Raw genomic sequence first — 23720 nt, 5'->3', positions numbered from 1 at the left:
TTTCCTCTTCAAGGGAAACAATACCCAAGACAGCCCAGGGAGCCCCCGGGATGTGCCAGCCCGGGCTGTGTCACCACCACAGTATGGCAGAAAGGGAAGGCATAAATACTGAAAGATGGAGGCAGGAAATATTTGCTTGGCAATCGTGGGCACTCAAAAACTGAATGAAGCCATATGAACAGGAGACGCTTCGATGCTGATCCAACAGGGATGTCCTGGGCTCATTCATGTGTATAGAAGGCATCCTAAGCCAGAAGGAATGTTAGTGCTCAAGCAAGGAGGTCATTTTCAAGGTCTTTGTAGTAGCTTCTTATTTTGTTCAAATGAAATGTCACGTAAGAGGGCACTGTGTGAAACTAAAAAGCAAATCTTGTCTCTCTGAGGTGAGGGGAGGACTCAGAGCTCTGCCACAGCCTTTGCTGCTGATCTCCACAGCACCACAGTTCTGTGCAGCCCCCACTGGAAAATGGCTGATTGTCCAACCCTTTCATTTACACATGAAGGACCTGAGACCTAGAGAGGGATGTGATTGTCCCCAAATCAGCTGGCTGGCAACAGAGCCAAGATCCCTGTGCCTATGAGGTCTTACACCTCCTTAGTCTGACTCACAGTCCAATGGGGGTCCCATAGTGTACACAGGGAAGCTGGTGCTGGGTGCAAGGAAGTGCAGCTGCTAATCTGCCTGCTTCTGAGAGGGCCTGTTTGTGGAGTTTCTCCAGGTTCGAGAAGGAGAGTAGATGAAAGCCCCTGTTCCCAGCGGCACAGTGAAGCCTGGATCAGGCAGTGAAGAGGAGAAAGAAGCCACTCCAACCCCAGGCAGTCAGTACACTAGTGTCCCTGGTGGGGGTTGGGAAGTGCCTCTTCCTGCCTAGTCTTGAATTCTGGGGTTCCTGCCTGTGCCCATCTATTTGAAAGCCCTTGATACTCAAGGTGATTGGGAAAGAGGGAGGTCTCAGAGGTCTCAGTCTAAGGGTGGGAAGGGCAGAAAAACCAGGAGAGCACAGAGACTAAGAATGATGCCAGGGGCTCAGGCTTCTATTCCTGCCTATGTCCTCTACTGGCCTTTGTGACCTTGGGCCAGTGACAGGGCCTCTCTGAGACTCATTGCCTTATTTCTAGGATAAAATGCTTGGATTGGAGGGGTTCCTAAGTCCTTTCAGCTCTGATGACCTATAACATGCTCAGCCTGCCCCAGGGTGGTGGTTTTATGAAGCGGTGGCCTGAGGAGGGAGCTTGCCTGGGACCTGAAATTTCCCGAGGGGCCTGCCTCAGACTGTGAAGGTGTGTCATCACTGCTGTTGCCACCACCATGGGCATTCTTCAGGTAGGGTCCTTCTCACTGTTTTCCTGGGTCTCTGAGCAGCAACAATGCACCTCTTCTAGAGGCCAGGCTGAAGCCACTTATGATCTGGCTGTGACATCACTCAGCGTAGACAGGGGCCCCTCTCCTCTGTAACATCTCTGGCTAGGCCCACAGGAGACCCAGAGGAGGCCAAAGGCAGGACACCCTCAGGGTTCCTTAACTAACTTCCAGCCCACATTAGGTGAGGGCCAAAGGGGCAGAGCTGTGTGGGAAACCATAAAAATGTTCCACTCACCTGGGGCCACAGAATTGACCTGTGGGACCTGAGGTTTAGAGGACATTAGACTGGGAATGGGACTTGGCATGTTTTAGTCCCTGTTCTGCTGTAGGAGTGACCTGAGCAACTTTGGGCAAAGCATATAAATGTTTCAGGCTGCTACTTCCTAGTGTCCAGGAAATGCTTGAAATGAGCCTCAGAGTCAGGGGCTACTCTTCTCAGCTCTTTTCCTGGCCCACCTCTCACTGCCTTTCTGGGGATCCCTACCCGGCATCCTCCCATGCTGCCCCTGCCCCGTAATGCCTGAAGGCTCTAGGCATTCTTTGAATAGGATCCCCCAGGTGCTGCCAAAGCACAGCCAGGTGGCAGCAATGGCAGGCTGGGGTGAAGGCCTGTTTCATGGCACAGGAAGAGCATGGGGAACTCCCAAAAGATAACCCTAGAGGCCACCTTTGGGTAGCGGGGGAGGAGGAGGAGAGCCAGGAAAGAGTGACTGGCAAGGAAATAGCCCAGAGCCAGCCAGGTGCCTCTGCTCTGCCCTGTCCACCCACCCCTGCCTGGGCTGAGGAGCCTCTGGTCTGCCGTAAGGGTGTGGAGAGGTCAGTGCATAGCAAGGATTTCATCATCTGAATCCCATTCCTGGGTCTTGTGCTACTGGTAAAGGCCAGGATTTGGGAGGCCTTAGTTCTGGTCCTGGCTCTGTCCCTTGCACCTGGAGGCCTAGAACAAAAAGTCTCTTCTCTTCCCTGCTGTCACAGCATCTCCTCTTAGAGTCAGGGCAAGCCTCCAAGTGGGAGGATGGAATCTCAGCAAATGCTCTCCATGAGTTGGAAGGAAATGAGTTGGTGCTATAGCAGGTAAGACATCAGGAAGAACTTCCAGCAGGGTGGAGTGGCAGGCCATGGAATGCCTCAAGAGGGGTGGCTGTGGGATGTTCCATTCTGCTGGTCCCTGAGGATGGGGATGCTGACCATCCTGCCATGTTTGGGTTGAGGTTCAGAGTCAGGAGGTGGACTGGATGGCCTCACTGTGGCTGATGTGTCCCTTTGGTCTCGGGGCTGCCCTTCCAGCTGACATCTCCACAGTTCTTACTCAAATCTTGGAGTCCTGGGACTCTCCTCCTGTCCTAGTTTTAGGGACCCACCACTGTCCTCCTGCCTCCCCCAGCTCTGACAGCATAGTGCTCCCCTTACCAAGGCCAGGGCGGAAAGCTACTCTAATGCAGGGATGCCAGGTTCTTTTGGGACATGGCCCATTCTGGCTGCTCCTAGCTTCCCACCATACCAGCCCAACTTCCTCTCGGTTTAACTCCCTCCTCTGCTCCAACCTCACAAAATGCATCCCTATTTTCCCTCTGACCCCATGACCTTCTCAGCCCTTTCTCCTCCAGCCCTGGCTCCTTGGCTCCTGGCTCTCATGATGAAGTGACAGGGACGGTATCACAGGGTCACACTGAGATGGAGACAGCATGAGCACTTGACTGGGATTTAGAAGACTGTGTTAGAGTTCCTTAGTTTGGGGTAAAGTGTGAGTTTGGCCAACCGGTCTGTCTCTCTGAGCTCCAGCTGCTATTCCTGCCCAGCTTGCTCACTAGGTGCTTGTGGGAGTCAAACGAAATAATGGATGTAGACCTTTGCAAATGATGAACATTGAAGAGAGGAAGGAAATTCCTCTGGGCACTTGTGATACTGTTGGTCAAGACTCTACTTGTTCCTAGCAGGCCTGGTTAGATTCAAGCCCTGTCACTTCCCTGGCATGTTCTGAACCTCCTTGTACCTCAGGTTTGATAGCTGTAAAGTGGAGTTAACAATAGCAACTGCAAAGAGCTGTAATGAGGTTGAAATGGGATCAAGTAAAGTACCTTCTGGGATGTTATCCTTATTACTGTTAGACACACATTTGTAGACATGGTTTCATGTATAGTTCCCATTTATCTGGAGGAAGGAGGTAAGATTCGTCCCATTTTACATGTGTGGAAACAGGATCCGCATTAGGAATGGATGCAGTCATGTTCACACAGATCTTTCTATTTCAAGCCTGGTATTCTTAAACAAACAACAGCCTCCATCCAAGTCAATGTCGCCCAAAGCCTTGCTGAGTGACTGGTGTTCTGCATCTATCATCCATGACTACAATTCTGTGAAGCATGGTGACTAGCTAGACCTTACTGATAAGGAAGCTGAGATGTAACGAGGTGGAGGTGAGGTGATGTCACTTGCCCAGTGTCACACAGTTGGATTCCAGCGGAGTCCCTCCAACCCTGACTGCTGAAGCTGTAGGTCACTATTCTCCACCCAGTCCTGGCAGGTCACAAGGTCCCAACCACAGTGCACATCAGAAAGTACCCACAAGACCAAGATCTCTGTGGGAACCCCAGGCTCTCAGTGCTGACCTCACCTCTGCAAAGCCCCCTAGTCCCAGTTCTCTGGGACCTGAATGCAAGATGAGCACCTTGGGCACATGTTTTAAAGAGCAGACACCATGGGAGGGTGATTTAGCTCAGTGGTTCCACCTCCTGCCTCACAAGCACAAGGACCCGAATTCGATCCCCGTTACCAAAAAAAAAAAGAAGAAAAGATCAGACACCAGGGTCTCTCCTGACACAAGAGAAGCAGAAAACTCAGATGGAGTACTCACTGTATGGTTGTAGTAATCCAGTTCAGAGCATTAGCTTCCCCATCTGTAAAGTAGGCTTCAGGAGACCACAGACATAACATTTATTGGAAACTCTGAAGTGCCACATACAAGTGAGAGCTTCATGTTTTATTCCATGAAATGATAGGGATTCCCGCTGAGGTTAGGGAAGAATCACAGTGTGAATTTACAAAGACTGAGACCAAGTAGGTCAATGGAGGTACAATAATGCTAGGGTCCACTGCTAGGAAGCTCAGAGCCTTACATGGCAGGGCCTTGACCTTCTAAATAAAGGATCTCACTCTAATTTTTGTCCAATTCCCTCTTCTCTCCCCAAGATGAGCTCATCCCATGGTTGGTGCTGTGTGTGCCATGGCAAGGTGGCATGGAGCAGCCATTTCCTGGGTAACTTCTGTGTGGCAGGCACTGACAAGGGCTGTCCTAAGGAGTAATCTTATTTCACAGATAAAGAAACAGGCTTAAGAAGTTGAATGGCCCACGGTTGCACTGCTACCAGATGATAAGACCCAAGATTGGGGCCCTCCAAAGTCAGCTCTGTCATCTGACCTATTATCTCCTTCCACCACTCCTTGCTCCAAACCTCAGTCCTGTTCCACTCACAGCTGCCTGAGGATAGCATGTCTTTTTTTATTTTTTTTTTTTAATCTTGTCACTAGACAATGGTCACGAGAGGGTGACTGTGGTCCTGGGTCACTTGTATCAGGCATTCAGGACCCTAAACTCACTCAGATGTGTCCTGCTCAGTTGGCCAGAGCATCAGCACTCCTCAGTGTTTACCCACATCCACTAGTAGGAAATTCTCTAAGAGAGTCATTCATGTCTCTCCCTCTGGCAAGCTTTGTGTTGTCAGGAGGTCAAGATTTCTCCTTGAATTTTTTGCTCAGCCCCCAGAAAAATGAGGGCACTTCCCAACAAATTACTTCTGACTCCCAGAAGAGAGAGAAGATTTAAAAAGCAAAACCCAAAAGTTATGCTTGGTAGGGATGATGGTGCTGACTTGGACCAGATGTTCTAATGAGGAGGACTTAGAGCTGGTCTGCTTAGTAACAATGTTCAACATGTTTAAGCACCATGGTCCATGAAGGAAGGAAATAGAGGTGCAAGAAGTCCAGAGCCTTCTGTTTCCTTGGCACAAGACTGCAGCCTGAACTACTAGGTCCCTGTTGCCCTTTTCCATCATCCCTCCTAGGCAGCCAATCGTGCTCAGCAAACATTAGAATGAGGGTTAGATGTAGGCTTTGGACCACCTGCTCTGGGATCTCAGGAGGTAGCCAAACAAGCAGAGATGGTCAGAGGGGGTCAGAGAGACCTGTGTAAGGTGGGAGAGGGAGACCTAGACTGAGAGCAGCAAGCTGAGGGTGCTCAGGTGCTTCCCATGATCGTGGCTGCCCATTGGCTTCTTGTCTCAGACCTAAAGCACCCCCAAGCACAAGCTCTCCTGAAAGCAGCAATACTGGCTTTCTCTGGCTGCCTTCTCTATGCAGGCCTCCTTGGGGTTTCCCAGAGCCCCACTCTCTGTGTTCAAATCCTAACTCTGTTACTTTCTACCTCTGAAAAATTGGTCAAGTTGCTTCATCTCTATGTCCCTGTTTCCCCTTGTGCAAAATGGAAACAATAATGGTCCCTAGCTCATAAGTTGTTAAAAGGATGAAATGAGTAAATCTAGATAAAGCACTTAGAGGATATTATGTTGTCTTTGCACATAAATTAACACAGCAAATGTGCATTAATAAATTGCTCTACCTACAGATGGGCAAGGTTAAGGATCATGTCTGTGTGTGGTAGTCACACCACAGCCCACACATCTTCTTCTCTTCCTGCAACTTGTCATTCCAGCTTCCCTGATGGACTAGGGGTGAGCGTGTGTGTGCTTGGGTGTGTGTGTATACATGCGTGCACGTGTTCAGGGAATCTATGTTACTGAGAAAGGAGACTACAAGGCAGCCCAGGGTCTTCTTAAGCAGTACTTTTCACACTTGAAAAAGCTCAGGGTAAGAACAATATTTTATAATTTAATAAACATCCATGAAAGAAAAGGGTGGTAGAATGAAAAAAGGAAAAGGGGTGGTTCCTTCCCCCACAAGGGAGCCCGTTTCCTAGATACGAGGTGTCACAGTGAGTGTGCAGAGCAGCAGCTCCTTCTTTTGACTCATCCCCTGAGCAGCTACTCCCAGGTCTGGGCAGATGACTGTTTTGCTTTGGTCTCCTCTGAAATTCTGTGAGGGGGACTCTGAATGGGAGCATGGGACAAGTAGGCTCTTTGAGCTTTCATTCTATCCTTGGTTATGCTCTTCTTCTCACATACTTCCTTGTCCATCCCCGCAGTCACCTGCACCAGAGCATGTATTCTCAAGCTTAGCAGGGCCCACAGCCTAGGTGTCCTGGCAGGAAGAGCCTGAGGGATGCTCCTCATTCTGTTTGTAGAACACCTCCCCTGCACGGACACCTCCAGCCCAGGCCTCACCAGCAAGGACACCTCCAGCCCAAGCCTCACCAGCAAGGACACCTCCAGCCCAAGTCTCACCAGCAAGGACACCTCCAGCCCAGGCCTCACCAGCAAGGACACCTCCAGCCCAAGTGTCACCAGCAAGGACATCTTCAGCTCAGGCCTCTCCTGCAAGGACATCTCCAGCCCCAACTTCTTCCACCCGGAAATCACCTTCCAGGTCATCGTCTAGCAGGTCATCTGCCAAGTCAGCCTCCACAACATCCTCCCCGACAAAAGCATATCTTGTTAGAGCAACACCAGTTGCTGTCCCAATCCAAGCATCTCCTGCCAGGTCAGCAACAGCTGCCAGGACCACCAGGCAGAGGCTAGGTAAGGGGACTCTGCAGGGAGGGGCAGGAGAAATAGGGCAGCAGTCTATGGGCAAGGGGAAATCTCAGCTGGCACTCTGCTCCTTGTGCCCCTGGGACAATGATGTGGGGGGATGGTCGGGGTGGGCCCTGAGGGATTTAGTAAAAAGAAACTATTGCAGAAAAACCCCAAGAGAGTAGAAAATTAAGAGCAAAGGAGGAAGGGAGGTAGAAACCAGGACCAATGAAGCAGTGTGCGGAGAAGGAAAGGAGGGATTGGGACCAGGCAGGCATCTTCACCCCAACCTTCCAAACTCTAGATTGCCTGGTCCAGCCACTAGGAAGTCAGGAAGCCCAGTGGGCCTCAGAGCTCTGCCCTTAGGGAAGCTCTCTCCACTCCTTCTGGACATCAGGCTCCACCACAAAACACACAGGCCCGGCGGATACCTGATACCGAGGTTTGGGGCCCATCCCAGTCTTGCCTTCTTAAGGGTGGATGAGGCACTTTGGTGGGATGAGCTCTGGAATAGACTGCATTTGAATCCTAGCTCTGCCATTCAGTATCCTTGGGCAAGTTATTTCATTTCCATGAACCTTACTTTCTTCACCTATAAATGGGCCTAATAAGACTCAGCTCACAAGGATGCTGTGAGAATGAAGTAAAAGAACACATGCAGTGTTCTGGCTGGCTCAGAGGAGGAGCTCCATCAAAGGGTTGGTAGGTATCAGGCAGAGGCAGAGCCATATTCTAGGGCACAGAAGCCCTAATGGAGCCCTTTCGGGACTGTTTTCTTCTCCGTCCTCCACCACACCAGACTCCTCTCTAACTCTTACTCTCTCCTGCTGCCCTGCTTCCAGGTCTCGGCTTGCCCAAGTTCTCCTGGCAGGAAAGCAAGAAGCAGCTGCCACTCATTGGGTGCATCTTCCTCCTCATTGCCCTCGTGGTCTCACTCATCATTCTCTGTGAGTTGAATGGAGGGACTAGTGCTGGGTTCCAGTCATTGCTGGGTGAAATGGGGCCTGGGCATGGGGCGGTGCTGCAGGGACAAGGGACCCCATAGTCACCTGGCCACCATGTTCACACAGGGACACTCCTCCAAATAGCCACAGACGAGGGTGGGGCCAGGCCTCTTTGAGGTAGCCGAGTTAGGAGTATGGGATGCTCTAGGAACCACGACTTATGTCGCCCTGTAGTGCCTACTGTGCAACTTATGTGGGCAAGTGAGTTAGCTGTGCTGAGCTCAGCGTTTGCATCTACAGATGGAATAAAATCCATCCATCCATCCATTCAACTCACCATGCGCCCTATCAAATTTCATGTCAACCTCAGTGGAGTAAATGAGAGGAGTCTGGCACAAAATTTCACTCTAAAAATGCTTGTTATTAAAAAAAACCCATGAAACATTGATTGGAAAAAGTCTTTTGAGAATATTTGGTCAAAGGATACAGTCTTCAGTGTTCAGGAGTTCAGGCCATCTCAATCTCTCCTACTTTGGAAAACACACCTAGAATATTTGGCTCTCTGTTTGGCAGTGGACAAGGAGCCCAGCACAGTGGGGACCTCAGGATGGAACAAAAGTGAGCACACATCATACTGTCCTATCCTCCGAGATTACAGTCTCCTGGGGGACAGAAGTGGAAATCATTCAGGGAAAATTCATGTGAGTGTGACTGCAGGAAATAGGTGGCAGCTATATGGGGCAAGGTGCAAGAGCCAGATGTGGATCTGGAAGAAAGCAGGACAGTTATGAGATGGACTGGGCGTCTGGACAGCTACCAGAACTGTGAGCGCCAAGGTGGGCAAGGCCCACACTGGGGCAGAGAAAAGACCTGAGTAGTTAGGGGGAGAGTACACATTAGAGGACATGTGGAGCCACCTGGCTCAGTAAGTCCAGGCCACGCAGCAGAGATTTTCAAATGCCCGGCCGAGGAGTAAAGATCCTGTAGAAGCAGGAGCATGGTGTGGTGAAGGGCGGGGCAGATGAGTACCTGGAGACATCCGGAGGTGGCAGGCTGAAGGAGGAAGAGGGCTGTGTGGGAGGAGGCAGGGTGCTGGGAGAGCACAGCTTTGGCACCACACATTCCTGCCTACCATCCTGTCTCTGCTTCTGACTAGCTGCATGACTTCGGCAACTTAATTACTGTTCCAAGCCTCAGTTTCCCCACCTGTTGACTAGGCAGTGGAGTCACTGTCACGATGCACATAAAGACTTCTGCAGGGTGTCAGCTACATGGTCTTTCCTGTCCTACTCTTTCTCCCATCCCCAGCACAGGGCACCAGCTCCATAAGAGCAGTGGGAAATGACGAATAGAGAGGCCTGTGGCACCCAAGAACGGGGTCATTGCATGGAATTAAAGCTCCTGGCCTGGTTCCATGGCATTTCCTGAAGTCCCTGATGGCTCCTTTAGGAAGGCCTGGGACATCTTGGGCCAGGAGGTAGTGTGATCTTGCAGGTCTGTGAATAGCTGCATTGTGGGGTCAGGACTAGAGCCTAGCCTCCTAGTTCCAAGTACTGTGCTCTCTGATGCACCTCAAGGTGGCCCCTCTATGTGCAGCTTCAAGAGCATTCTGAGAAGGGAGAGACTGCCCAGGACTTTCCCAGAGGCTCAGGGTCCAGAGGGTGTGGGGAGAGGAGGACCAGGACACAGAGAGGAAGGGAAAGACCGAGAGACTAGGGAGATTTGGGTCTGGACCTGGAAGGAGCCGTCATACCAGGATGGCCTTCACCATGGTGACCAAGAGAATGGATGGAATGGATGGGGGAGAATGGAGAGTCAGAGCTGAGGAGTTAGCTGAGCCTGAGAGGTTGGGTGAGAAGTTAGAATCGGGGTTTTGGGGAGCATCCAAAGGGAAGTTTCTCCAGGCAATAGGGGTGACAGTTCCTGATTAGGAAAGAGATTGTTGTTAGAGACAAAGTAAATCATGAGGCTGATTTTCATATAGGTTTGTAAAGCTGTTTTCTTATATATTTGGGAATTGGCCACCTAGGGTTAGTTGCTGATTGAATGAGAAGACATTTAAAGCATAAAGACAAGTATGAGTTAAGAACTGAGCACAGGGACACTCCTTGTTTAAGGAGAGGAGGAGGAAGAAAATCTGGGAGCTCCTGAGGCTGGAAGGACTGTAGCCCTTAAAAAGACAGAATAAGTAGTGGCTGTGTACCTGTGACTATGAGGATAGAAATGTTTTTGCTGTGACCCTGTGAAGCACAAAGAGAGGAGATGCCAGAGGGGTTCTGAGAGGGGACTCAAGGATACCAGAGGAGGTGGTTCTCAGCTAGCTGGTAGGGGTAGGGGAGCTCCCACAATAGCCTCTCTCTCTCTCTCTCTCTCTCTCTCTCTCTCTCTCTCTCTCTCTCTCTCTCTCAGTGGCTGGCTGCTAGACTCTGCCTGGGGCTGCCCTGTTTACAGGAGCTTTCTGGAACATTCTGGAATATTCCTGAGCAGCCTTTCTCTCCATACAGATGGGGGACGAGAGCCCCAGAGTCCAAGAGGGATTGCAGGTCGGTGTCTCAGAACCCCCAGGGCCTTGGGCTACTTAGTATCTTGTCCTGGGGCTGGGGGTGACCCAGCTGCCTGCTTCTTTTTTTTTTTTCTTTCCAGTCTTCTTCTGGCAAGGCCACACAGGGATCAAGTATAAGGAGGCAGTAGAGAGCTGCCCCATACATGCCGTTCGCTGTGATGGGGTGCTGGACTGCAAGCTGCGGAGTGATGAGCTAGGCTGTGGTAAGGAGGCCAGCATGGGTGAGCATGTGTGTGTGTGTGTGTGTGTGTGTGTGTGTGTGTGTCCATGCAGGCATGTACAAGTGCTAGCATACATGTGTGTGTGCATTCTGGTGACTACAAACTGTGGTACAAACTGTATGACAAGAAGTGGTGGACAAACAATCAGAAGATCAGGATTCTAGTTTCAGTAGATATAGGGTTGAAACCTGGCTTTGAGTGCTTTGTGACTTGGGTAAGTCACTTGCATCATTTGTCTTTCCCTGGGCTTCAGTTTCCTATTTTGTAAAACGAGTGTATTGGACAAGTTTAGTGGCTCTCAAAATCTGACAACTTTCAAATGGCAAACTGAGCAAAGCAGATCAGCTCTGACTGGAGCCCCATCTCGGGCCCTTCCTCTTTGGCTAGCAGGTGAGCTCCGACTTCAAGTCTTAGATCAGTACTAAGATCTCTCTGAGCTCTAGTCCTCAGTGGTTTGTGCATGCACAATGAGCTGTGGGGTGTGTGCAGCCCTGCTATGAGGTGTGCGTGCATGTGTGTGCATGTGCATGTGCATGTGCATGGGAGAGTCCCATCATTTCACCTCTGCATTTACATGTACCTTTGTCCACAACTTCATCCATTTGTGACCGACCTTGCTCTGTGGGGACTCAGTGACACACTAGATCTGTTTTCCCTGTCACTGTCTCCTTTGGGCATGGGAGCGGCCCTCTCAGAATGACAGCTCCTGTCTGTGCTTGCCCCTTCTCCCAGGGAGAGCTGGATGGAGAGCTCTCGCCCTGCCTCAGCCCTTTGCCTTGGCTCTGCCCTTACTTTGAACCTCTGGCTACTGCTACTCTGGTCAACCTCCTGGGTTTTCCCTGGGCCTCAGTGATGAATCCCAGCACAGGAGCTTCTTCAGCTCATCCCTCAAGAGCTCGAAGGCTTCTGGGTACTGAGGACCTGCTCTGCCTTTTATGCCCTGCAGTGAGGTTTGACTGGGACAAATCTCTGCTTAAAGTCTACTCTGGATCCTCCCATGAGTGGCTTCCAATCTGCAGCAGCAGCTGGAATGACTCTGACTCTCAGAAGACCTGCCAGCAGCTGGGGTTTGAGAGGTAAGCCTCCTGAGAGTCCCTGCTTTGGGGTGCTATAGGCACTTCACGGGCTGTCACAGGCATATTGCTGACACCTCCTAGTGTTACAAAAGCCCTAGGGACCAGGGCTGATCTTACCAGCTCAGGACACCCTGGGATACTATGAGTGTGGGGCAAGCTGTTTTCCTGAGGTCTAGGTAATTCTTATAGAGCTGTAATCATATCAGCCTCCTCTACTGTTCTTTGCATCGAAGCATTCCTGGGTCTATTACCACATTGAGTGGCTACAGGAGCGGCCCTGTGAAGGTGATGGGCATTTAGGCAGGATCTGTCTTCTGACATCTGGGAACTAAAAGCTCAGGTTATGCAAAGCCCTTCTGTGGACTTTGAGCCATGGCGGTTGTGGCTTGGGCTAGAATTCATCAAATGAGAAATGAGACAGGGCAGGTGTGGCTTGGCCATGTCCTAAGAAGTTTTAGCTGTAAAGATTTTCAACCAAGCAGCCAATGGGTACCCTATAGAAAAAGCACCTGGAAAACTAGATTCGGGGACTAGGACTCAGAGCTAGTTCTCTGCCCCCTCCTCAGCCTGAGTCCTGGTCCCTAACATGAAATCTGAATGATCCAGATAGAAGACTATGGACATCTTTCCTATAATTTGTGTGAGCTCATGTAAGTGTGAACCCCTTGGGCACTTGGTTCTTTGTCATTTATTCGAAGTACATTCATTAAATTTTCATGAGGTGCCAGAGACTACATGCCACCCAGGCACAGAGGAGTAAGATGAGATCCCATACTTGAAGACCCTCTAGTATGGTATAGGGAAAGGAGGCTTACTCCAACAACGCCACGCAAAGAATGTATATGAAGCACCATGGGCATATGGTGGAGAGCAAGCCTAACTGCACTTGGAGGAAAGAGCAGAAGATAGAAAAGTAAAAGCAGAAGGTAAAACTTGCTGAGCAAACACTTAAGGTGATTCACAGGCACACTGCATTCTGAGAGTCACCACGGTGCTTGGCAAAGGTTCTCAAACTTTAACGTGCAGATTCAGATTTGGATTCAGTAGGTCTGGAGTGACACTGATGTCTCTGGTCTGTGGATGACAGTTTGATTAGAAAAAGGCTAGATTGCTGTTTCTCAAACTTAAGCATGAGTTGAAATTGCCCAGAGAGCCTGTTAAAAGATAGGCTGCTGGACACAGCCACCAGAGCTTCCGATTTTGCAGGTCTGGAGTAGGGCTCAAGAATGTGCATCTCTAACAACTTCCCAGGTGATACGGATGCTGCTGGTCCAGGAGGACCACACTGTGAGAAATATCAGGCTAATATATAGAGCCAGTGGGGGATAGGGACAGAATATGAGGATGAGGCCAGATCCATCCCCTGTATTAGGTCTTGACTGCTACCCAGTAGCGTGGCCACGATACAGACCATTATAGCCCAGTCTTTATCTTCAGGGCTCCAACCAGAGGGGAGCTTTAATACTAGCTTTAATACTTGGGGTGCTGTCTCCATCAGGCTCATTCTTCTTCCCCCTCCTCTCACAGTGCTTACCGGACAGCTGAGGTGGCTCACAGGGATTTTTCCAGCAGCTTCTCAATCTCTGAATACAACTCCACCATCCAGGAAAGCCTCCACAGGTACAGTGGGGCAAACCAGGCTTCCTGTGTGTGAGCAGGGAAAGGGGGCTAGAAGGCGGGGCTTTGAGCCAGAGAGACCCTCTCCCTGGCCTTTCTGGTATATGTGCTGCCGAAGCAAGCACAACCCTGGCCTTAGTGGACCCAGGCTCCAGAAGAGCATCACGAATACTCTGGGGCCCCTCAGAAATGGTCCTTGTTCAGCACGATGCCTCCTGGCTTAAAAGTGATATTTGAGGCTTGGGGTAGAAGGCACCTGGAGATCGGTGGGTCAGGGACTGAGAGGCCCATTTGAGAAGCATTGGCTTCCTCCTGGACCCTTCTTGGGTCTCCTCCTAGGCTTTCTGTCTTCTGCCATCTTTGCACTGCAGCCCTACTAAGGGTTAGGTTGGAGGGTGCTCCACCAGTTAGCACTGCTCACTTGGCAGAGGAAAAGAAGGAGAAAGGCTCCGTGAAAGGAAGTGGTGTGAATGGATAGGAATGAGGTGGTAAGCGAGCAGGATCCAGTCAGGAAGGCTCTTTGGAGGAGGTAGCAAAAGTGCCCTTTTCCCACCCACCATGTCTTCTCCTGCAGGTCTGAATGCCCTTCCCAGCGGTACGTCTCTCTCCAGTGTTCCCGTAAGATGTTCATTTTCTTTCTTAGACTGTGGCCTGTGTGGGTTGGGAGTCAGGGGACAGGGGAATGGGCCCTTCCAAGAAAGGTGCTGACCCTGGGGACCCAAGACAAGAAGCTGGGCCCAGTCAGAAGGTCTACTGTGAGGTGCTGGGGCACCCAGGGTACTGTTTTCCCTCTTAACTCTCATGGGAGCTTAGTCAGCAGCCCCTCTCATGCCAACAATGCCACTTGAGGCCCCTGCACTCTGGGCAGGGGCCAAGGGTTGGGCAGGAGAGCAGCTGGGGACCAGCTGAAAGCTTGGCACCAGCAAATGAAGAACTGGATGCACTGATACTGTGTACACTGTATCAGGAAGGCAATGCACCCATCTCTTTACAAACATGCTTGCACTCATGCCTACACCAACCCCACAAGGCAAGTGCTATTACTGTTTACTTACTGAAAAGAGATCAAAATGTTTACCTTGCCTAAGGTCAGACTAACTACTAGTAGTTGAGGAGCTGGTATCTGACTTGAGGTCTGACCCCAGAGCCCAGGCTGTGAACTGTGCCACATAGTTTGTGTTCTCAGTGACAACTGGAGATGGAGTACCCACTCTTCAGGGAACTGCTGGCTCCTCGGTATTCCCGTGAAAGGAGAAACACACACACACACACACACACACACACACACACCCCTGAACAAACCTCCCTTGTCCATGACTGTAGGGGGCAACTCGCTCCAGAATGCGCTTTTAGATGAAAGGTTCTCGGCAGCACTCGGTGGCCCTTCCTGGCACCATGTAGGCACAAATCCACCAATGTTTCATGAGGAGTTTATTTCTCCCTTGTTTTGAAATGATAGACATTCCCATCACAATGCTTATTAATCCAGGGTCATGTTAGGATCTATCTGCTTTCCTGAGTCCCTGATGATAGCCCTGGGATTCCTCTCAGAACTACAATGCCTGCTGGCTCAGTGCTGAAGCATGGGGCAGGTATAAGTATTTGTCAAATTAGTGAAAGAATGAATAAATGGGAGGAAAGAGGAACCGGTCTAGGGTCAGACTTCCTACTGGAATAAAGCCAGAAAGCTAGCCCACCCTGTGACATTTCTGCTTGGGCCGGAAACATCTGCGCTGCTTTAGACTAACTGAGCAAAGAGACATCTGGTGGGTGCCCTTCAGGACAGGGCTGCCCAGTCTGCCCTGGGCTCAGGGAGCATGGCCAAGAGTCTGAGAGAAGCAGGGTTCACGATTTGTCTCTTCCACTTCCCCAGACTGTGGACTGAGAGCCATGACTGGGAGGATCGTGGGAGGGGTGCTGACCTCAGGGAGCAAGTGGCCCTGGCAAGTGAGTCTGCACTACGGCACCACCCACATCTGCGGGGGCACACTCATCGACCCCCAGTGGGTGCTCACCGCTGCCCACTGCTTCTTTGTGTGAGTGACCTGGGGCCCTGTGAGTCAATGCTGCTTGGGACCAGGGATCCCCAGGAAGGGCAGACAGACCTCTCAGTGGAAGAGGACTTTGGTGTGATCCCAGTTCCTGTGGAGTAGGCAACCCTGGTGCTGCTTGGGTGACCACTCCAGAGTCAGAATTTGCAGTCATTACTTGATCTTGGGAGTGTGAATTAGGGTACTTGCTCTGAGCTGGCCCCAAGGATGAGAAAATGCCACTCACAGCTCCCAGGGAGAGTGAGGTAGGTAGGCAGAGGGACTTCAGATCCTGCTGCTGAAGAGCCCTGAAGAGTCTTTGAGCTTGTTGCTGCCTCCTCCAATAGAAACTTACAGCAGAGGAGCCCAAGAAACCAGGAATGCTGTCGCTGGATTTGAGGAATGGGGACTGAAGGGCATCGGTGTAGTTGGCTCTTGACATTCCCCAGCCAGCCCTGTCCCTTTGGGAGTCCATAGCCCAGGCCTCAGGAGCACTGGCTTCCCAAGTAATGAGTCTTCAGCAGGTCACTTTGCTCTGACCCAATCTCTGACTTCTGAGGGTCCTACCGCTCCCACTGTATTTGGCCCTTGGTGGTATGCCGATGAGATTGCAGGGGTTGAGCACCACACAGAGGTTTCATTCATCCCTTCCCCTTTCTCACTGTAAGGTGCACAGCAGCCAGCTCAGAGCAGTTTTGTGGGGGCATGGGGGAATTGTTTTGAAGATAGAGGGCTCCCTCCATAGGTCATTTCATCCATTCTGCTGTTGGTGCTCCTGCTGCAACTCCCTATGCCTTTCAGGTGCTGCCTGTGAACTCTGCCAGGATGGTAAATGGACCTTGTATTGGCTTTTGCAGGACTCGGGAGAAGATGCTGGAGGGCTGGAAGGTGTATGTAGGCACCAACAACCTGAAGCAGCTGCCTGAGGCAGCCTCCATCGCCCAGATCATTATCAATAGCAATTACACCGATGAGCAGGATGACTATGACATTGCCCTCATGAGGCTCTCCAAGCCCTTGACCCTATCCAGTAAGCAAATTGGGGCCCCCTCTCTCTTCTCTGGTATCATCAGCAGCCCTTGGACTTGGCAATGCCCTGTTGACCCACCTCAGGGCCCCAGAGTATCAGCATAGTAAAAGTCAAAGACCTTTAGAGATTCTTAAATGGAACACTTCTATTTTACAATTGAGGAAACGGAGGCCTAACGATTAGAAATAAGTTTGCCCCAAATGACACATCTCATGTTACAAATTGATGTCAGAGCCAGGGCTTGGATACTGCTTTTAATCAGTATAAATACACTGATCCCCACCGCCATAGTAGCTTAGCACTTAACAGACACCAGAGACTGTGATAGACGTTTGACAAATATGATTGACTTACTCTTCACAATCAACCTTATGGAGCATGTCCTATTATTATTAGCTTCATTTGGCATATGAGGAAGTGGAACTTTAGAAAGAAATAATTACCTGAGGCCATGAGCGATAGGTGGCAGGTCCAGGATGGGATCCAGGTTAATCTGATTTCCAACCAATGCTCTTCCCACTTGCCTCTGGACTGGCCAATTGTATACACTGCAATGAAGAAGTGAACCAAGTACATATTCAATTAACTAACTACTCCAAAGTTGGAGTGAATGAGGCTATTCCATGATAATACTGGGGAAGTTCTCAGATCACTGTACCAAAGAAGGCTGCGTTCATTCATTCACTCATGTACTCACTCATCAAATACCACTTCTGTGGCTGTAATGGCAAATAGAACAAAATGAATAATATACACCTAGAAAACTGAAAGAGGCCAATGATGGCATGCTGGGGAGCTGGGAGAGTTGTGGAGGCATAGATGGGGCCCCTGAATCATTCTTGGCAGGGTGAGGGAGGCTTCCCCAGAGAGGATAGCTAAGGTGGGTTCTGAAAGAACTAGTGAAGGCAGGTAAAAGGGAGGGAAGGTCAGGAGGGACCCTGAAGAATGGAGTTAGGCAACGTTGCATGCTTCAGAGGATCAGGAAGCCTTGGAGGACTCTCTGGTTAGTCCTGCCTTCCCTGTGTTCTAAGCCTATGAGCTTGTGTTTCCTGGCACATTCATTTTGGAGGTGGTGTTTGTCACGTGTCATACAGTTAGCTCATCTGAGTTGAGTGAGGAGGAGGATCCCTGGCAGAGCTGGATGGCTGGCCCACAACTTCATCTACCAGAGGCCCCACCAATAAGCCACTCCTACTCAAGCCACGCCTTCTGCCCCTCCAGCCCTGTCTGGGGAGCCAGGGGCTAAGCAGGGGAAAGGGTACCTGGTGCCTCCTGCCCTGCCACTTACGCACACATACAAGGGGACAGTCTGTAGCACCAGACAGGCCTTCAACCTACAAAACTCAAATTACATTTGGCTAAACATCTGAGTCTTACGTCTCATTCTCCCTTGGGTTCTTAATGTTATTGGAATCCCAAAATAAATCAAGTAATTTCTAAAGCCAGTGAAAGCTATTATAATATCTCATAAGCTTTTCAGATGGTGGCAGTCCCTCTTCAGGCTCTGAATAGGAAGCAGACCCTTAGTCTGAGAATTGCAGATGAAATCCTGTGATCAGATCATTTGTCCTAACTTTTGGTTTACAAATCAGGGCAAATTTTTCTTAAACTGAGTTGGCAGGCCAAACACCTTGAAGTCACAATACTTTCTGAGAAAACTTGTGAAAACTCACTGATAAATTTAATTCATCTATAAAAACAAGTGGAATATATAACAATGGGACATACAATAATGTTACACATTTGAAAGATTTTATATATTAAAAATGAGCATAGAAAAGAATGTTCTGCAGTTTTGTTAATAATTTATGTTATCCCTTCATTGATTTGTGTATTTACTCTTTAGCAGACAATATGTGGTAGACAACATTTAAAGCCCAATTTGTGAGAAAAGACTTTAATATTCATGCATTCTTCCCTCCCTCCTTTCTTTCCTTTCTCTCTGACTCTGTCTTTAAATGTTCAGTGAGCACTTAATATGGGTCAGGCACTATTCTAGGATGCTTCAGGTAAACATAACAAATGACTGAGAAAACTGGAAAATTCTATCTAATAATATTTTCTTGCAAATGAATTGCAGTGGTCAGTGCCTTAGTCCATCTTGGGGCACCAGGCTACAGAGGGTGCCTATGAAGCATTATTCGACAGCACCTTCAAAATACTGCTGAGTGCGAGAGCAAGTTAGCATGGCTTTGTAATCTGTGACTCCAAGAATGTGCTTTTCCTGCTTGGAGAGGTTTCTCACTCTGTGCCAAGTAAACATTTGGAGAGACAGCCGTGGGCTCTGGCCAGTCAGCTGGTGTCCTCCCAGATCAGCCTGTGCACACTGTGAGACGCCATGGCCCTAACATCTTGGACTGAGCTTGCTGCTCTCCCTTAGTCTGAGATAAAGGCATGGAAGAGGCCTAGCCAGTGTAGTGACTGTAGGTGGGGAGAGACCTTCAGCTGCTCAGTATCATTTTGGCCTAAGAAAGCTTCCAGGGCTATGGACCTGCCTACATGGCCACCACTGAAATCAGAATGGCTTTGAGGAGTTTAGCAGCACCCAACAACTGGTAGTTTTAGATAAAGTGATTGAGTTTCTTGCCTGGTCCGTCTAAGGTCCTGGAGGACTCCAGAGCCACTCTGGGAACAAGAATGGGGATCCTAGAACACTGAAACTCCTGCCCCTCACCCCCACCAAAATCTCCAGCCTTGTTACTTTCCTGATGCCTTGAGCTTTTATTGCAGCGCACATCCACCCTGTCTGCCTCCCCATGCACGGACAGACCTTTAGCCTTAACAAGACCTGTTGGATCACAGGCTTTGGCAAGACCAAAGAAACGGATGGTAAGGGGCATAGATGCTAAGCTGTGTGTGTTTGTGTGTGTGTGCACGTGTGTGCATGGGCATGTAGACATGTGCGTATGTGTGGAAGCCATGGCTGTGTATATAGATGAGGGCCTATCTAGATGAGAATTTGGGTCTAGATATTCATGGGCCTGAGTATAAATGTGTGTGTACAGATACCTGCCCAGATGTCAACACACTCAATGTGATAGTGGCCTTCAGGCAAGACCATCGGGAAACCCCTGTAGTTGAACAAGTTGAGTTCCTTGGTGATGGCAGTGAGGGAGAACGCACATGGTGGAGACACACGGAGCATCTCAACAAGAGGGCATTAGAAAGGGCTTATCACAGGATATGGGTGGCTTGAGGAGGATTCAAAGAGGTGGGACTTTTCTCTAGATTGGGTACTGTCAGGACGCAGAGGTAGCTCTATGATTAGGAAAGTTAATGATCTCAACTGCAAGGAAGGGAAAGTCTAAAGCTAACATGGTAGAGAATCAGCAGTATCTCAATTGTCCTGGGAAAGAGGGTGTTCGATATGTTTAAAATTTGCACAGTGACCTTGTTTTTGTCTGTCCTTAAATAGGGTGAAGTGGTCTGGCTTTGCCTCACTTCATCCCAGGGGTAGAGTGCCTTACAGAACTGATGTCAGTTCTGTAAGATTGTTCATGTCCTGCAGGAGGACACCATGGCCTGGTCAGCTGGGTTAGTCTCAAGCAAGCTCCACAAGCCAGGGCCACTTTCTCCTGGCTCCACATAATGCAGCCATGACTGGTCTGGATGCAGCCTTCCTCTGATCTTGCCTCCATCACCAACTCGCCATGTGACTGTGAACAAGTCACTTCTTCAGCCCTAGGTGGCTCCACCTGTAAATGGATCTGAGAGACCTCCGTCTTCCTTTTTCTTTTTGGCGGTGGTGGTGGTACTGGGGATAGAACCCAGGGCTTTCATACTGAACTATATCCCCAACCCCTTTTTATTCTTTATTTTGAGACAGGGCCTCACTAAACTGCTAAATTGCCCAGGTTGGGCTCAAACTTGCTATCCTTCTACTTCAGCCTTCCAGAGTGCTGGGATTACAAACATATGCTGCCATGGCCAGCTAAGATCTGCTCTCTTTAGGGTTCATAGATTCCAGAAACAAATGAAAGGATATATCTTACGATCCCTTGAATGCCGACAAGAGTTTTTCAACATGTCAGGTAGCCTGACAGACTTGTGAGTTTGTGCATGTGTGTGTTTTTTGGGCAATGAGTTGTGTCTCATGGGAGGGCGTATATTCACATGTCCTGGATGTCCTGCCACAGAGGTCCTCCCTTGGGCCAGGTCCAGACACAGGTATGGTGCCCTCCACTTACAGAAGACTGAGGGTCTAGATCCTGAGATGTATAGCCAGAAGGCCATAGAGCCGTGCAGAGTCTCACTGGCTTCCTGTCTTTTTCCCTCATGTCACTGAAGAGAAGACATCGCCCTTCCTCCGGGAGGTGCAGGTCAACCTTATCGACTTCAAGGAGTGTAATGACTACTTGGTCTATGACAACTACCTCACCCCAAGGATGATGTGTGCTGGGGACCTTCGAGGAGGAAGAGACTCCTGCCAGGTGAGGTTGAAGGACCCTGGGGATGAGGGGCATATTGGGATTGGCATGGGAATCAGGCCCCACCCTTTCCTGATCAAGACTGCTCTCCAACATGGCTGAAATACCTGTCCCTTGTAGGGAGACAGTGGGGGGCCTCTTGTCTGTGAGCAGAACAACCGCTGGTACCTGGCAGGCGTCACCAGCTGGGGCACAGGCTGTGGTCAGAGAAACAAACCTGGTGTGTACACCAAAGTGTCAGAAGTCCTTCCCTGGATCTACACAAAGATGGAGGTGAGAGCCCGACCCATAGACACTGCACCAGGGAGCCTGGGAACTTCCAAAAATGGGAGCCTGGAGGAGGCCCAGGCTTTCCAGGATGTAGGCACAGGTCCCATCAGCCCTTTGCATTTGGGGGTGCTCAAAACAGGGTCATATGTCAAGTCTGGGGCCAACCTGAGCTATCTTTCTTTCCCTCATTTCCTTCCCTGAGAATAGAGCCCAGAGGTTTGTAAAAGGATGGACCTAGGGTCAGTGCCAGCTCCAATACCACTCTCTTCCAGTGATGCCATAGCCATCCCTGAAGTGACCATAGACATGTGATAGAGGCCATCTTCCATGCAGGAAGTTAGGGACCTGCCTTTGACTCTACTGGTGCAGCTCAGCTCCATCCTTGCCTGGGCCCCTTAACTGTAGCTTTGAAGCTGAGAATGTCATGGCCAGTCCTTCCCTGCTCTTCGGGAGGATGGCAGAACAAAGAGCCAGAAGGGGCCCGGAAAGTTCCAGAGCCCAGTGCAATGGGACTCTTGGAATGCGTCACTCTTCCCTTCACTTCCCTCTTCTCAGTCAGTGCCAGGTGACAGCTGGGCTGAAGGCTGGTCCCTGGATCCCACCTTGGACTTCTGTGTTCTCCACCCGTCCAACCCCCCTCACCCTCTTCTCCCTATCTGTTCCTCAGAGTGAGGTGCGCTTCCGAAAATCCTAACCAGCTCTCCAGCTCTCCCTCACAGCACTGACTGCTGTGAAGACTCTGGCTGAAGGCCTCTGGCCACATTTGCAGCATCTGAGCTAAGAATCACCAGGCACCTTTTCATCACTGCCACCTCCACTGTCTGCTGCTTCTAAGTATGTGTGTGCATGCGTGTGTGTGTGTGTGTGTGTGTGTGTGTTCTCTCAAGTTCATCAGAAACCAAGAGAACTCTCAACTCTTCTCGGAACCCAGGCTGGAAATCTGGAGATAAGAGCTTGGGCACCATGGATATTCCTACGGGGGAGTCCACAGATGAATGAAAGAGATGAAGCCAAAATGGAGCCAGAGATGGGCCTGGAAGGTGACATCAAGAGACCATTGCTGTCCTGAGACAGAAAATAGCTTTTGTCAGAGTGTCTGCTTCCCAGTGCCTGGACTGTCCTTGGTGAAAGGCATTCCCACTGGCGTCTGTGTCCACGCTCAGACCTCCTGCAGATGCCATGCACATCCTGAGTTGGGTTGTGCTGTGACTGTGACTAGGGCTCACTGTACTTGTTTGGTCACAAGCTGTTGGGGCAGATTTTATTTCATTTTATTTTTATATTTAAGAAATATAAATACTGTAGATGTATTTTAAAATATCTCTAAAAATTCCAGGACCCTGAGAGTTGGCATTAATCACCCCCCAAGAACTCTAAGGGATTCATGGGAGCCTCCTACAAAATATTCCAGGAGAAGGGCCTGGAAAATGTCCCCAGGGTGGACTTTTCCATGGCAGAGATACTCAGGGAAGCAAATCCTCAGCTAGAACTGCAGGCAAATCCAACATAGAGCTGCAAATTACAATGAGAACATGAATAAAGGGAAAGAAAGGGGACATGAAGAAAGGGAAAGTCCAGGTGGACAACATCCCTCATACCTAGGGACTGTTCTGGGCATGTGGGTCTTGTTCCCAGCTTGCTTTTAGTTTCTCGGTTGTTCCAGAAACACAGCACAGCCATAAAATGGACCATGGAGAAGAAGCAAATACCGTCCATGCCCTCCAAACAGCCCTTCTGGAGGACCTGAGTTGGTTCCAATGCTGCAGGCCATCAGTGTGCCCAGCCTCCTTGCCAGCTGAAGGCCTGTGCTTCCTCAGGCTCTTCTCTAGGGCAGCTGTTTCTCCCCAGTCCCCTCTCACCTTCCATGTGGTGCTATGATTCTCAGAGGCAAGTGCAAACAGATCAGCCTGGCCCAGCCCAGCTCAGGCAGGCAACCCCTCAGTAAGAAAGCTGCCCTGGGAGAGCAGGCAGGAAGTGACTAGTGGCTGGGCAGAATCAGATGTGGAGGAGTACATTGGGGAATGCTATCAAGACTGGGGAGGAGGGCAACATTCATGTCCACCACAGTCCTTCAGCCCTGGTCTTCAGCAATAAAAGAGTGTGACCTGAAGAACTCTGTATTGGATGTTTTACTGGCAACCTAGATAGAAAACAGATTACTCACTCAGGTGCCCAGACATCTCAGTTGGGATTCTTAGCTTGAGTTCCTCATCCTTGGATTCTGCTCATTTAATCACACATTCATTTATCTATTCACCAACAATATCAGTGCCAGGTACCCATGCTAGACCAGAAGGTACACAGAGCACGGCAGTGTCCTCAAGGACCTGGTCATGACCCAGTGTGATGGAAACTGTGATTGAGTGGGGATGCCATGCTAGGAACATGGACAGAGAAGCCATTAGCCTAGAGAGATTAAGGAAGGCTTTGCAGAAGAGGTAAGGATTGGAATGAGTCTTAAGAGTAAGTAAACCTTCACAAAGCAGGCAAGGGAT

At 49.9% G+C, this 23720-nt stretch overlaps 1 protein-coding gene across 6 annotated transcripts in view; it reads left to right on the top strand.

Annotated features, from left to right (window-relative positions):
- Positions 1-23338, top strand: part of Tmprss13 (transmembrane serine protease 13) — a 65383-nt gene extending 42045 nt beyond the window's left edge. For 2 of the 6 annotated variants that reach the window (XM_021237823.2, XM_087212437.1), the window contains 13 exons: positions 6660-7053; positions 7890-7994; positions 10496-10534; positions 10635-10757; positions 11722-11851; positions 13379-13471; positions 14043-14086; positions 15342-15504; positions 16356-16528; positions 19259-19357; positions 20816-20958; positions 21076-21228; positions 21893-23338. In XM_021237823.2, coding sequence (XP_021093482.2) covers positions 6660-7053; positions 7890-7994; positions 10496-10534; positions 10635-10757; positions 11722-11851; positions 13379-13471; positions 14043-14086; positions 15342-15504; positions 16356-16528; positions 19259-19357; positions 20816-20958; positions 21076-21228; positions 21893-21919 — 1686 coding nt within the window. In that variant the 3' untranslated portion in view covers positions 21920-23338. Of the gene's footprint in view, positions 1-1119; positions 1325-6659; positions 7054-7889; positions 7995-10495; positions 10535-10634; positions 10758-11721; positions 11852-13378; positions 13472-14042; positions 14087-15341; positions 15505-16355; positions 16529-19258; positions 19358-20815; positions 20959-21075; positions 21229-21892 lie in introns of all 6 variants that reach the window. The other 4 variants (XM_021237826.2, XM_004856680.3, XR_015451681.1 and 1 more) reach the window with 3 other exon arrangements.
- Positions 23339-23720: the final 382 nt, after the last annotated feature.

Source organism: Heterocephalus glaber, unplaced genomic scaffold (genome assembly GCF_053883595.1).
Source record: "Heterocephalus glaber isolate CG9 unplaced genomic scaffold, H.glaber_assembly_v1.0 deba00001429, whole genome shotgun sequence".
NCBI classification, from domain to species: domain Eukaryota; kingdom Metazoa; phylum Chordata; class Mammalia; order Rodentia; family Bathyergidae; genus Heterocephalus; species Heterocephalus glaber.
This window is presented reverse-complemented; position numbering and strand designations above follow the sequence as displayed.